Source organism: Orbicella faveolata, unplaced genomic scaffold, assembly GCF_042242905.1.
Source record: "Orbicella faveolata isolate gen_17 unplaced genomic scaffold, um_ofav_v1 contig_1, whole genome shotgun sequence".
NCBI lineage: Eukaryota > Metazoa > Cnidaria > Anthozoa > Scleractinia > Merulinidae > Orbicella > Orbicella faveolata.
Genome location: NW_028301536.1, coordinates 26,327,906 through 26,343,462, shown reverse-complemented (window position 1 = coordinate 26,343,462; position 15,557 = coordinate 26,327,906). Strand labels below are relative to the sequence as shown.

Here is a 15,557-nt window from a genome sequence, read left to right as displayed (position 1 = left end):
TGAAGACTTCAATTTCAATACTGGATGATTTTGAATGTCCACTAAACAGAATCGAAAGTGTTCCACATCAGCTTTTTAGCTGCCTTTAAATAAAAAAATTAATGTGTCCCCACCCCTCTCCCGCCCAAACCCCTGCCCTACCGTACCATTCTGATCTTTCAAATGACCTTCCCGCTTCCTTCAAAAGTTCATGGACAGACACGTAGTTAGGTAAGCAAGTTAATTTATGTACGAGGATGAGTCAAAAGTAGAAGCGGGATGCAAGGTTGTGTAGCTTCCGCTAATTGCAGTTGGCTTAAAGCTTAATCTTATATCATTTGTTCACGGTTTTTTACACGCTAAACCCGTCATAATCAAAAAGGTCCCAATGACGGGCATCCACCCAGATGAAATGCCACAAAGTTATTTAAAGGTTAAACTAACAGCTAGTTCTTTAAAACACACTGTGCCACAACTTTTAGTTTCTGTTTAATTTACAAAATTTGTTTGCTTATTTCAGTGTCCACAATTAGTACAGCCGTGCTTAACACTTCGACACTTAAATAAAGTGATTTATTTATTTAGTTATTTATTTTATTTATTTTACTAATTATCGTCCATTCATTCATTTATTGGTCCATTCATTCATAAAGTTCATCAATTCGTTTAGTCATTCAGTGGTGAGTCACAGACATGCCAACCAAAACGCAATGAAATCAGAGAGATCGCAAGTTTTATCTCTGTACTTCTTTTTGAGCTGTGGGTGGTTGGCAGGCTTTTTGAGTCCAAAAAATGGTGGACTGAACAAAAAAATGCCTGGAAAAATAGGCCAAAATTTATGGGAAACCAGGTACTTTAGGAAATTTTCTTTTCATTCATCTCATCTTCCTTCTTCATTCATTCAGTTTTTATAATATTCCATTTGTCCATCTTTCTAGCTTTCCACCCTCTATTCCCTCCTGCATTCCTTAGTTTTAGTCCCACTCAGTTGTATTTTTAATTGTTTTGACAGAAAGCACAAACTGGCATCCAGTGATGACAGTAGTCTCACTGAAGGAGCATCGAAGGGGAAGAAAAGTCACAAACATGAGGTACAATTATCTACTACTGTGGCCCCAAATTTATGGGGTCTTTTAAATTTTATTTTTGGTGTGTAAACTACAGTGTTCATGGTATTTTTTACCTGATCTATACACATTTACAATACTGATCAAACTATTGTAAATATATTTATAAACTATACATATGAAATAAATACTGGCACATGTAGCTGCTGTTTTCTGCTTTTGAGAAAGTATCAGCAATCTCATAACGGGATATTGAGAATCCAACAGGTTATTTTCTTTCTCTGGGCTGTAGCATCCAAAGTGCCAATAGGATAGTCATTTCAATTAAGGAAATTAAATCATGTGTACTAAAGGCATTCACAGTTGAGTGCCAACTGATACCCTCTATTGATACCCTTGATCAACCCTCGATACTCTATCAACACTCCATCAACACCTCAGTTGACACTCCAGCAACACTCCATCAACTTCTCAGTTGACAGTTGGTCGAGAGTCAACTAATTTTAATATCGCCACTCCATCAACACCTCAGTTGACACTCCATCAACATCTCAGTCGACAGTTGGTCGAGAGTCTACTAATTTTTGATTGACGCATGAGTCAGTCGACATCCAACTGACTCAACCAACTGTTGAACAAGTAGCGATTCAGTGTCAACCGAGTATTGATCTAGATGTCAATCAAGTATCAATCAAGATGTCAATCAAGGGTATTGATCCAGAGTATTGATTGACACTCGACTGCAGATGTGCTTTAGCTTTAGTACACATGATCCAGGAAATTTATTGATTTTAAGGTTGCATTCTTCTCCTTGTAGCGTGCTCAGTCAGATGATTCCAGGCCATCACACAAGCTGTGTGAAGTGCAGGGTGACTTGTTTTCATGTCATGACAGTGAATCTCTTGCTCACTGCATAAGTGCTGATGCCAGAATGGGTAAGGGGATAGCTGTACTCTTTAAGAAAAAATTTGGAGGAGTGGATGAGATCTTAACTCAAGGTAACAACAATTATAAAGTTAATAATTTATATAATTTTTATGATTACTGTATCAGTCCTATGGAAACATGTTTTATTAATCCACTAGTGACAGTTAGAGCACAGTCATGTTCCAAAATGAAATACCAAAGGAGAAACCTTTGTTAATTTGACTGGGTTACTATCTGGACGTGATCCATTCAATTTATATGCTGCTTCTTCCTTGTACAAAATGGTAGAATTGTACACTTAGGGGCAGTGGCCTTAATGTGTTGGACTCTAGATTCTGTATTGACTGGAGTCAGTGTGTTATGCTCTAAGTAAGGCAAGACACTAAGCTGTTACCTCTCCACTAAGGCAGTTCAGACTAAAATCCCATTTGAATTCAGTCACTTCATCTTAGTATACTAGTAACTGGAGCAAAGCACAAGCACTTTTAAACTACATGGCAACTCCACTCTCCAGAAATGAGGCGGATGTTTTTCTTAGTATATTTTTATCCCCTAATTGTCCTTTGTAGTTAGCACGTTGATCTTTTCTGTCTTGGGACATGTCACTGGCTCGATTACCAGCTGCTGTTTTGGGAAAATAGCCTGTGCTCCTCCCTTGAAGGAGGAATGTAGACCAGACTTATAAGAGTGGCAGAAATTGAGCTACTGTGGCCTAAGGACATATTTGAATTAAAAAATAGCCCTGAATTTAGCCTAGAATTGTTTTTATTAGGCATCTCTAACTGACATTTCAGACAACCCTGATGTCTGTCATGTTCACTTCAGACATCATTATTCAGATCATAAGTACTAAAGGCATCTGTGGTCCAGTGTCGATTGATACCCTTGATCGTTATCCTCAATCAAAATAGCGACCGATACTCGATCAACACTTGATCAACAGTCAGTCAATAGTCAGCTGAGTGTCGACTAACTCAGATGCATCAATCAAAAATTAGTCGACTGTTGACCAACTGTCCACCTAGATGTCGTTCAAGTGTCGATCGAGAGTCAACTGATGTGTTGATGGAGTGTCAATCAAGTATCGATCGAGTGTCGATCGCGGGTATCGATTGAGAGTATCGATCAACACTCAACCATGGATGTGTGTAGTACACATTATCCCATTATTCAGGATATCAAAACAGACCTTTTTTATGAAATTAAATCAATTTTACTCAATTTTATCATTCAGCACAAAAACAAGGAGGTGTGGCAGTTCTGGAAAGAGGGAAAAGATATGTTTACTACTTGGTAAGCTGAGTTAAAATTAATGTAGTTATATACCTCATACTAACCGAGTTCGAGATCCGTATTGTAAGTTACAGACTGAGTTTTTTCCCCTTCAATTTATGGCCCAAGCGCAAAGTGGGTCATAAACCGAAGGGGAAAGACAAGGATCTGTAACTCACAGTACAGACTGAGAAGACGAGGTTAGTAAGATATTTATCATATCTCTACCGTGTGCCTGATGGGTTCAGAAACGATTTCTATTCACGCGAACTGGGAAAGGCTTCAAATTCCTGATGCACCTCGAAAGCAAAACAAGTCAGTTTGAAATTGTTTTTAAGTCATTAGCATGCTTTATTACACAATTTAGAGTATAGGAAAGTTTTAAACTTTCACTTGCTATAAAAGTTAAGAGCACTTGGCAATAAATACAAAACAGTTTGGCAACAAAACCAACTTTATATTTTAGCTGGCCGTACAGGAGAGTACAGCTAGCTAAATTGACCTATCACAACCTATCTACCAACCCTCCATTTCCAGCAAAGGGCTAACACTTGGAATGGCAGAACCTCTAATCACTGTTTCGAATCAGCTTTTCTTGTGGTGGTGACCTGTGCATTTGCGTATTAATTTTTCAATACTTTTGAACAGTTCATCACTTCCCTCTGTGCATGAAACTCCAGTTCACCCAATCTTGTTTTTCTCCTCAAGTAGAGTCTGCATATGAGCCAAGTGGCTCATCAGGCCAGAGCTTATCCTGGTTTCAGTAGCATGAAGTGACTAGGAGTATTCCTACTCCCCCATGGATGGGATGCTAGTACCTGTTAATTCACTGGTACCCATTTATACATCTGGGTGGAGAGAGGCACTGTGAGAGTAAAGTGTCTTGCCCAAGAACACAACACAATGTCCCTGGCCAAAGCTTGAACCCAGACTGCTTGCTCTGGAGTCGAGGGCACTAACCCTGAGCCCACCGTGCCTCCCACAAAATTTTCCTCCTCAAGTGGCCCCTTAGAAATGGCAATCATTTACTCCTCTCCTGCCATTTCCTCCCTATTAGGCTCAGCTCTTGGAGTGACATTTCTTTCTCTTCATCATTAATTTTAAGGTCACCAAGGAAAAATACTTTCATAAACCAACATACAACAGTTTACAGTCATCCCTGACAGCAATGAGAGATCACTGTGTTAGTCATGGTATAACAAGTATATCAATGCCAAGGATCGGTTGTGGCTTAGATGGCTTGCAATGGCCAAAAGTCAGAAATACCATAATTCAAGTGTTTCAAGATACAGACATAAAATTGACTGTATACACATTGTAGCAGATAGAGAAGACAGTATCATAATAATTATTATGCAAGTTCATTTAGAGTGTGAGATTGAACAGATGTGTATATAAGTATTGCTGTTTGTTTTGGAATACATTGTACATCTTGGAGAAAAACTGTTTATATTCATGTAGTACAGTACAAACATCAAACGTCTGTAATATTACTTTTAATGCAATGAAATGGTTCAGACAGCTGCCTGACTATCCTTGTATTCCCTTGTCTAATTGATATATAAATTAATATTAATCTCAACAAAACTTTGTTTTGTTGGTAATTCAAAATGGCAATTTTTTTCTTCTGCCTCAGTTTTCCTTTGAAGTATTGTCAGTGCTCTTTAACATTTGGCATTTAGAAATGATTGCTAATGACCTCCATCTTTTTGAAATGGCTCCTTGTTGGTGATCTTTTCAAAATATCTAACACACAACCCCATCTGTTTTATCAGAGTAAACCCTAGGGGTGGGGTAAAAAACTACAGTTCTCTTTTGAAAAACAGACTGGTGTGTTGCTGCTTCTGCAACAGGAACCTTATACCAAGCATGATGGCAACAGGAACGACAATGTTGCCAAAGAAAAGGCTTAATGCCTGGGGGCACTCACATTTAAAAAGGACGGGAGTTCTCATTGGACCTTTTAGGGGTTAGAGCGGTTTTGATGTCTCTTAGTGTGTTCAGCCTCCAAAGCTCCACAGCAGGACCTTCTGCAGTACCTTTTAAGGGTATTGAGCCGAAATAAAATGTGACAGGAGATAATGTGTTGCTTTAGATTTGGTACCTCTTAAGGGGTGAGAAAAAATTTCAAGCTACACCCACAAAACAGGACTGTGGTACCTCTTGGATGTTCTTTTCAAAATTTCCGACGAGCACTCCTGTCCTTCTCATATGGGAGCTCTCCCGGGGCTTAATGAGCAGAATACTGGATCTACATGTGCGTATATGCGCCTTTGTACGTTTTGTAGCCATCCTTTACAAATCCACAACATCAAATAACCAATTTTTGAGAGAACATGAAGCACAATAGCTAGAATTTTTAGTATTCCTATTTGAAAGAGAATGGGGCATGTTTTTACCAACTGGCACACTGAATTCAATACATCATAGTGGATGTCTGTGAGATACTGAAGTAAAAATCAATACCAGTACTTTTTCCAAAAGGCATCATCCTCTTTGTCACCATCATATAATATACATTTACATAATTTATGCATAAGGTCCCTAATGTCTGCTGATGTCAGGTTCAATAAGGACTAGATCAAACACAGATGTTGGTTGATTAAGATTTATCACAAATCTGCATTTATTTTAATATTATTCTCCCAAAGCAATAACAGCTGCAACATAATACATGTACCAGTACTTTGAATACAGTTTTTTTTTTTTCCTTTTGGAAGATATGAGTCAACAATATCATAACTATTAAACTGGGTGAGCTAGCTAGTTCGTACGAACAAATTGTATAACATTGGGAGTGATCTTGACTAATAATTTGAATGAGCCAGGAATCCTTTTCTATGGTATAGTCCTGCAACCCACAGGGCTTTTTGTTTATTGGTTGTTTATGGATTACTATACATCATCAGTTGAACAAAATTACACATATTAACATTAAAATACTGTCATTGTTTAGTATATGTTTGCATTTTGTTTGAGCAGGTCAATGGATACTAAACAATTACTGGATGAGGTTTTTGTGATGTCCAGAATAATCATGGTCCACATAGGGGTTATCAGCCAAAGGCCAAGGCTAATAACCCTTACCGAGACTTTGATTATTCTGGATATCACAAAAACCACATCTAATAATTGTTTTATTATATATTAATTGAATGAAAAGAAAAATAGAAGTCATGTTTTTGCTTCTTAACTGACAGCAACCAACACAAAGCATGCAAACATGATTACCTGTGACCTTAAGTGTCCTTGACATGATTAATGTAATCTGCAGCTAGATGATGTCACAGGCGCTGATTTAGAAAATTCTCTATACACTTTCGGCCAATCCAAAAAGAGATAGCAAATTCAATGTATAATAATTTCCCTTATTGCACAAATAAAAAGCCCTGGGGTTTGGAGGGTGCCATAAATAAGAGAGTGAAACAGGACATTTGCAGAATACTAGACAGTGGCATGATACAAATAGTTATAACCTCTACTAGTCTTAACTGACTCCTAATGAGATTTATGTGAATTATGTACACAACTTGCATTGAAAGCAATATGCAGAATTGTTAGTGAGAATAACTTATCATTAATGATGCATAATGCATAATAAAAGCATAATAACATACATTCAAATTGCAAAATGTAATTCTGTGAATGTCATTTAAAGTTGTTGTTAATAAATCAATAGTTCTTTGACATGTTTGTCTAGGAGTATTAAAAATTTCAAAGTTGTAATGTTCAATGCATTAGTTAGCTGTAAGAAATAATTGCAATTAATTATAAGTACAGTTGGAACCTACTTATTCGAACTCCGTTATTTTGATTTCTCCATAATTTTGAGCTCAAAACAGTTTGCCATGGATTCCCCCTACAGTCATTTACTATCAGTTATTTCAACCTCCCGCTATTTCGAAAGATTTTTCGTTTCCCCTGCTGGTTCGAAATGGCAGGGTTCAACTGTAACTCTTATTGCCACCCAGAGACCATATATAAAACTAGCTTTAAAAAAAGTTGAAAGATCTTTTTGGCTTGCTGGAGTGTCAGGAATTAAATGAAACAATATTGGCATAAGCATTTAGATCAGAACAAAGAGGACAATATATAATTTCTGAAATCTGATGTTCAGTTTAATCTACTTGTATTTTCCGAAAAGCAAATATTGAAACTAGTCTTAAATTACCAAGAACCATGAATGATGAAAGATGCCTCGGTTACTGCATTATTTTAATGTGCCCTATGATTTTAGGTTTGAGAGTAGCACCATATCAGAGGAGTGTCCAAATAAAGGAAATGTTAGAATTTAACATTAGATTTAGAGGCACTGCTGATTTGAATGACAACATCCACGATTGAAAAACGAAAATAAACAAAGGTAAGTTAATTCTTTAAGGTTTTCAGTTTGTTGTCTTAAGTTATCGCTGTGAATTGAAAATTACAGTCAAAAAACAACTAGGCACAGAGGAACCAATTTGCAACTTTTATCCCACTGGTCAAGAAACACCAAGTCACAACACAACCTGTAGTTAGTGCCAAATCGTTCATTGATTTCCCTTGATTTACGGTACATGTACCTTAACTTATCAATGTTCATTATCAATGCTCAGTGAAGGCTCATTGTACAGGTTGCCGTTTGTGAGCTTGGTTTAACTAGACATGTATAGTAATAGAGCTCTGTTAATCTGATAGGGTGGATACAGGTATGGATTAGAGGTACATGTAAGTCAACCAGGATCTATCAACACTAAACGCATAAATTACTCTTTGCCTCAATATATGGATATTCTAACATAACTATTTCTTCCATATTCCTCTGGTGGTGGTCTCTATACAGTAAAACCTTCAAAAACCCACTCCACCCAAGAATGAAGTGATGAAGAACATTATTGGATTCATTCAGCTCAAACTTCTAAGTTAACACATCTTGATCTTCTAACAGTGTTGACAAGTGGATTTGATATCATTTCAAAGTATCAAAATGCCTGGGACATAGAGCCCAAAAACCAAACCAACTGCAAGTCTGGGATCAAGTCTCAATTCAATTGTGATGATTTGAAGTTTGAGAAAAATAATGAACTTCACTCTAGGGGGAACACTGGACCTGTTTCAACTATAATCATATCTATAACAGAATTTTTGATCATGATTGGTTCTCTGCATGCCTGTTTGACATGTAATTGGTGCATGATCACGTGGGTGTCCAATTACAGGTATCTAATTTCAACAAGTTGTCGATAGATACCTTCAACATTGGTACGTCAATTACCTACACTTTCTTTTTAATATTTGCGAGAGTTATGGGAGGCACTACTCACTTTTTTGCTCAAAAGAAGTTCTCAAAAAACGTTTTTTTCGTTTTCAAAATTTTGTTATTGATACAATTAATAAGTAATATTATTGGACTTCGTTTTGTACAATTCAGGGAGTAACTGTGCTAGTAATTTCAAGCACTCGTCCGCTTTCTTGGCATGTGTGATTACTCCCCGAATTGAACTCCACTCAGTCCAATTACTATTACTAACAAAATTCTTTACATTTACCCAAAAGTCATTGATTAATTACAAACTGTTTAAATTTATCATTTAAACTTTCAATCAGTATCTTTCAATATTCAGGTTGAAAATTATGAGCTTTGGTACATTTTTTAAATTGTAGAATAAAATATCAAATAAATAAATTCCAACAGCTTGCAACAACTCTATCACAACACAATGACTTTCTACTTACAGAATTAAAGGTCTCTGTTTCATGACTCCATCTAACATGACCTAAATGTAGCTGTGACAGCTTTAAAACTCAAGTAATGTGACATACATGTATCTGTGGTCAATTTCCAACAAACATGGACTGTCACTGGCAACAATCAGACAAATACAGGGCAAATTTTGAAATTAATTAGCATTAATGGAACTTCTTTGGCAGGGTTCAAATAATTCTGGCTCTGTCATACATTGTTGCAGAACTTAAACTTCCACCTCCAAAGTGATATTAGTCAACAGGGGTGAACAAGACTCAAAACTTGTTTGCACATTATTTTAAGAATACATGTACCAAGTATTAGTAATCTACATTAAATAAAATGAAGCCAAATGAATGCTTCTTGTTTTAAATTCTTACAAAATTTAACACTGTTTAGAGATTATTTCCTATATTTGCCAACCCTCTGTCATATTCAGTTGAAACTATTCACAAGCCAGCTTGCCATCAAAACTGCTCAGAGCCACAGCGAAAGCTTGAAGAGCACACATAGGGTAATTGTAATCCATAGTGAACACATCTTCAGCCACCCGACCAAACTGCATGATGATGTAATCCACTAAACAAGAGAAAAGAATTTTCTTGGTGGGAAAGCCAACAGAACTAATACACCACCCTGTAGCTTCATGCAAGATGCAGTACTGAACAGAAATTGCATGGCTTGTTAATCCATGAACGATTACAACTCACAGTACTATTTAACAGTTAGATTATGAGTTCGAGATTTCCTTTAGGTGATAGTTAATGAGGCCGAAGGCCGAATCAACTATCACCTCATAGAAATCGAGAGCGAATAATCTAATTGTTTTAGTAGAAATCTAACTGAAATGAATGCAAATAAAGGTTTCCAATTATTTTTCAAAGTATTATTAAACTTTACACTTTAAAAAAATCGCACAGACTGAACTGTCATTGGGAATTTGCGGTTTTCTACGCGTGTGCACCCATTTTTCAATAATTTCAAGTTTTTAAAGTCAAGAAACTGTAAATGTCCTTGTTTTAGTCTTCTCAGGAATTTTATTATTCATTTGCATCTTAATGTTTCTCCAAAACTTTGGGAATACAAAAGAAAGTCACAATTTCGTAGACGACTGACAGCCACTGCACTCTTATGGCTGATAGTGTACAAGTAGCTCAGCCAATCAGATTGCAGTGTTTGCATTAGTATACTAGTAGAATTCTAGATCTGACTATACTAGCTTCATTCTTAGAAATTAAGTGACTCAGATTGATCACAGCCTGCCAAACATGTGGTTTAGAAATGCAATACATGAAGCATGAAATGCAAGTGCAAAGGGTGAGTCCAGAGCACAAAAAAGGATCAACAAAAAATAGCTATTTTCTCATGCTCTGATTTCCTGCTGGTGCACTGTGCTCGGTTCTCTGCCCACAAAGCAGGCTGTCCTGCAGACTACTTGGATCATAAATTTCAAAAACAGTTGACAGATAATCAGTTCTTTTATGCATGTACTTGCTTTACTTGTTTGATCATTTCCGTAAAGGAGGCTTCTCTAGTTCTGTTTATGACAGGTATGTGCACAGTACAGGAATGTCAATGAAATACATGTTTTAAGCAAGCAATGTACAGTACTTAGGGGTTAACTAGCTACTCTTCAGTTACTGCTTGATGCATGTGTTTGGTGCATGAGTGTTGGGCAACTGTTAAAGACAGGAATGGCCCTGCAATAAATTAAAATCATAATACATGTACAAATCTGAACTAGTACTAACTTTGAATTAAGTCACTCACCATCAGCATCCATTACAATCTGAAAATTTTTAACTGAAGCTTGTGTCACTCTTCCATGAAAGTTTAAAACATATGATTGTGTATCTGCCCAGGTTAAAAAAAAAAATTGAAAATGATTCAGTTGTCTCCTTAATTTAATTTACACTGTCAATATAATTTTCTTCGGTCAATTTTTATTACAGGGTTAACATTTTACAATTACCCCAGTAAAAGTTTGTTTTGTGTACTTGTTCAATGTAACAGTCCCTAAAACATGTATGTGAACATAATTTAATTGTTTAAAGCAATCTCTTCTGACCAGAGTTGGTTTGCTGTTTCTATTACATGTACATGTGAATTGCCTTGGCTAACTCTTCTAATTGTGAGTCACAATTGTATTATTTTTTCTTTGAATTTTGCAAGCTAAGTACAGCAGTCATGAAAAGTTTTGGGAATGTAAGCTGTATATTTATTAATGCTTTTCACAACTCAACACTTCTCACAATTCCTCTTTAACAATTAACAATAATGCACTTACATGTAATCTTTAAAAAAACTAAACTTGAGGATTAATTTACCAACATGTATAGTGTAATAGTTATAACCCAGCATTTCTTTTAAAGCACGCAATGAATTAAGTCAGACATACCATCATTCCACACTGGAGTTTTGTTATGAAGTTCCAAAAGATTCTCCATCCTCTTGTTCTTGTATCTTTCCAATAACCCATCACCGTCCTATAGCAAAAATGCATTAAATAAAACATAACCATGGAAAATTGAGAATGCATATACCCAGTGAGTGGGTGATCTTTGATTCTTGCCACTCTCACCTTTCTGCACTTTTTAAAAGTCCCTGTTTACATGTATGCCCTCTCAACAAAATAATGCCTTGAGCAATGATTACAAAATTGCAGATTAAAAAGATCAAATTAACACACCGTGAGGGGTCGCATGGGTATCCTCTGTTGATCAAGCCCCATTCCTGGAAGAATAACTGTCATTCTGCGAGGCCCTTTGAACCCAAGTACATTTGTATCCTGTAAAAGGGAAGAAAATCTTGTATTTACATCAAGTGTATAAAAACAAACATCTGCCTAGCCATCGTCTGCTGGTAATTTTTTTAAAAAAAAGGTCCCACTTAAAGTGGCTCCCTATAGTTTTGTGCTCGCTCCTGTGCTTAGGATGAAAGTTTAAGAAATCAGTGCACGCTCAAAGGAAAACATCAGATGTTTTTCAGTATTTTATGATGTCAACATGAGCATGCAGAGCAAAACTGACAGTGAATTTTCTTGTGTTTCTGTCAGTGAAATTACGTAAAATTTGGCAGACTGGCCATTGTAACAAATATTTTACTTTAGTTGGAGCTCTTTTTTCAGGGAAATCTACATGTATCTGACCAGTTTTTTTTTTTTTTTTCACAGGGGTAGAAGACATAAATTTGCAAAAATTGAAAAACTGCCTGTACAAACCCTTGGGTAGTTTTTTCGCCTTTAAAATTTGTATCCTACCAGGTTTGATGGTTTATACATGTACTTACATAAATAATAGCTGCTACTTCTTCTCTAATATTTGAACCATCAGACATAACACCACCTTTTTTGGGATTAACACCATTGTTGAACACAGTAAACCTTGTTCCTACTAAGTTGGATCTGAGAGAAGAAAAAAAAATTGAATCAATTCAGTACAGTTAAGTTGAAAGTACATGCACCTACAAGTGTTCTGAGCAATGAAAGATACACCGTATTTCATGTAGTTCCATTAAAAATCATTTGTAATTATCATCATCATTTTATTTCTTAATAAAATCTACACTTAACAGTTGGACTGACCCACAAATAGCTATGCTAGTCTAGGCAGGCCAGACTAGCAGGCCACACTTACAGTGGAAGCTTTCTCAACGGATACTGTCATAAGCGGACAGCTCTACTAACGACCACCTTCACAAAACCCAGTTTAAAATCCCATACAAACTCTGTATTTACTCATTCCCGTAAGCGGACATTCTTGTAAGCAGACAATTTGAGGGCTTACATGTACAATCTAGACCTTTCCTTTGTTTTTAAGCTCCCGTAAACAGACACTTGAAAGGAATTGGGCCTGACTTTGAAAGATACACAAGATCTGTAAACTGTATCACTGCTTTTTGTTACAATGAGACTGTTAAGGGGAATGTTAATGCTGGCTGCAATAATCACTTGTTCTTTTATCACCAACATCCAGATCAGGCAGTAAACCAAAAATAATAATAATAATAATAATAACAACTTGGTGGTACTTTTGGATTCCAAATATTTACTGTAAACTGGGCAAGCTCCTGAAGGTGGCCATCTTTCCCTTACAAATCTAGTGGCCACTTACAAGAACTACTCTCATTAGCTGCCAGCTCTAGTTACAGACGCCTTTTTCGCATCCCAAGGGAGTGTGCTTACAAGGGCTTTCACTGTATCTAGAAAAGTGAATGCACAGTTCTGTTCATTCTCAGTTATATTCCCAGTATATCAGAGAGCAACTAAAATCAATTCTCACAATGAGCTGAGGGCCATGCCAAGCCAAAAGACAAACCATAAAGCTAGACCTTTATATCACAAACAATAAACCACCAAACTCATAATACAAAAGTGCCAAAAGTGGCCGAAGGAAACCAGGACCAAAGAAAACTAGCGAACTGAAGTATATTACAGCTTCAAAAAACTGTGACTCGTGAAACACCAGAAGGGTGCATGTCACATCTTCAAAAAACTTAAAATATATATTGACTCCAGTGGTAAAACCCCAAAAACGTGGCCAAGAAAAGGAAACTCTCATATACCCTTGGACCAAGCCATGTGAGCTAAAACCCTATGCACAACAGAACCCAGAAGTGTGTGAGAGAAGCGTTTCCCACTTTTGCTGCTCAGCCAAAGGAAAACCACTATTAATGTCTGGTAATGCAACATGTACCAAAATTAATAACATTAAAATCAATAACACGTACCTTAATTTTCCAATAAAACTCTCACCACCTCTTGACAAGTCAGTTGCATCTGTACTTATTAGATAGTTTGAGGTTTTGCTCTTTTTTCTCTTACGTCCAGCCAGGAGAAATATCTAATCAAAGTAAAATACCAGTGATGCACCAATACCGTGTTTAGTTTGATCAAAGGTACATGTACAACAAGATTGTAACTACGACATTATGATTCATGGATTTACAAATCCACCCTTTGAATGAGTGTCTCTGAACCAAAACCAGTATCATCCCAATTGATATTTCATAACAAACCAAAAAAAAAAACTTGTAAACAGGTAGCTCAATTCTTTAGATTTGAGGTGAAGCCTATTTTCAGGCAACACAGGGCTTAAAGTTACCGTAGAGGATTAACAGACCTCTTATGCCATCAAATCTTTGTCAGCTTTTACAATCATGATATGCAAAAGGGATATGTCAGCTGTGTTAGAGAGATGTGGGAGAGATTGTAAATTATGTTCAACTTAGTTCTCACTGTATGAGAAACACATTTTAAATACCTATGTATTTTAGGCAGTTTTAAGAAAAATGCTGTAAGGTATGAATCTTTAAGTTTTTAAGTTTTAATTTTTGGAATTAATTTTAATAATATTGTATTTCATCTGAGTCCCCAATTAGTGCTGTTGGCGCTAGAATGACCAGACATTTTAATAAAGGACATCGATGCAGACTTGTCGATTTGGTACCTGGAAGACACTGTATCTAATTACAACTGTTTTTATTTTCTAGAGACCTTTTGCTGCAATCAGCATCAAGCAGGAGTTTGATTCGAGAAGGCAACAATTAAAACCTATTTCTAAGTTTGCAACACTTTGATCATATCCAAAACAATTTGCAAGACAGCCTAAACAACGCTAGCAGTTGGTTGAAGTTAAACAAAGTGGTACCTAACACAAAGAAGACGAAACACCTGCTCATAGCTACACGAAAGAAGTTGGAACATGCTAACAACCCAACCTTAGATCTTCACTTGAATGGCAACCGCATAGAAGAAGCCAAGGACGAAAAACTCTTAGGCGTCAAGATCGACAAGCACATTAGCTGGCACAACCACATTGAATATTTAATTAGGAAGCTGAACTCTAGAATTCATCTACTTAAAAGAGTGAAAGGCTACCTTAATCTCCACTGCAGAAAATTGTTATTTAATGTGCTTATCAAGCCTGTCTTTGAATATTGCTGTTTGGTTTGGGGTAACGCCCCTAACAATCAACTGCTGAAAATACTTAGGTGCAGAAACGCTGTAGTAGGTTAATATTAGACGCTAATTTCCACGATAACTCGGTTTAACTGTTCAAGAAACTACAGTGGATGCCAATTGATGATGTAATACACATGAAGAAATTGTGCATGATGTTTAAAATTGTGAATGGGGAGTGTCCACATTATTTTACAAGTTATGGAACCTATGTTAAAAACACCCATTCTTATAATACTTGAGCTTCTTTTCATGATCATCTGGCGGTGCCAAAATGTCGCTCCAACGCAGGCCTACAAACATTTCATGCAAGTGCCACTTACCTGTGGAACTGTCTAGACGACAAATTTAAAACTATCACACATGAAAGAAACTTTAAGAAACTTTTAGTGAACAGCTTTTTACAAAGTAATTCAGACCGTGAACATTTTACCGTCTCTAGAACGTTTTGAAAATGTCTTGTAATATATCCGAATTCATTTTATGTGCATGCTGTATTATATTTCAACTTCTTCAATATTTTAACATTTTTTAACTAAATATATTTTTATATATATATAGCCCACAATGTAAACTACTGGGTTACCAGTAATTGTGTCAGCTATTAAAGTGTTTTATTATTATTATT

The 15,557-nt window shown here is 36.3% G+C and overlaps 2 protein-coding genes across 2 annotated transcripts in view; one reads left to right on the top strand and one right to left on the bottom strand.

Moving 5' to 3' along the window:
- Positions 1 to 125: 125 nt before the first annotated feature.
- On the top strand, positions 126 to 6,932 carry LOC110043628 (ADP-ribose glycohydrolase OARD1-like). Its single transcript, XM_020749105.2, has 5 exons — positions 126 to 210; positions 992 to 1,070; positions 1,864 to 2,044; positions 3,208 to 3,266; positions 4,351 to 6,932. Exons 1-5 carry the CDS (start codon positions 191 to 193, stop codon positions 4,564 to 4,566), a joined length of 555 nt encoding a protein of 184 aa, XP_020604764.2. The 5' UTR covers positions 126 to 190; the 3' UTR covers positions 4,567 to 6,932.
- The window catches only part of LOC110043701 (tubby-related protein 3-like), a 23,713-nt gene continuing 13,995 nt past the window's right edge, over positions 5,840 to 15,557 (bottom strand). The window contains exons 10-15 of the mRNA XM_089297900.1: positions 13,699 to 13,811; positions 12,259 to 12,373; positions 11,660 to 11,758; positions 11,369 to 11,456; positions 10,741 to 10,824; positions 5,840 to 9,549 (exon numbers count right to left, since the gene is read on the bottom strand). Coding sequence (XP_089154026.1) covers positions 9,416 to 9,549; positions 10,741 to 10,824; positions 11,369 to 11,456; positions 11,660 to 11,758; positions 12,259 to 12,373; positions 13,699 to 13,811 — 633 coding nt within the window. The 3' untranslated portion in view covers positions 5,840 to 9,415. The remainder of the gene's footprint in view (positions 9,550 to 10,740; positions 10,825 to 11,368; positions 11,457 to 11,659; positions 11,759 to 12,258; positions 12,374 to 13,698; positions 13,812 to 15,557) is intronic.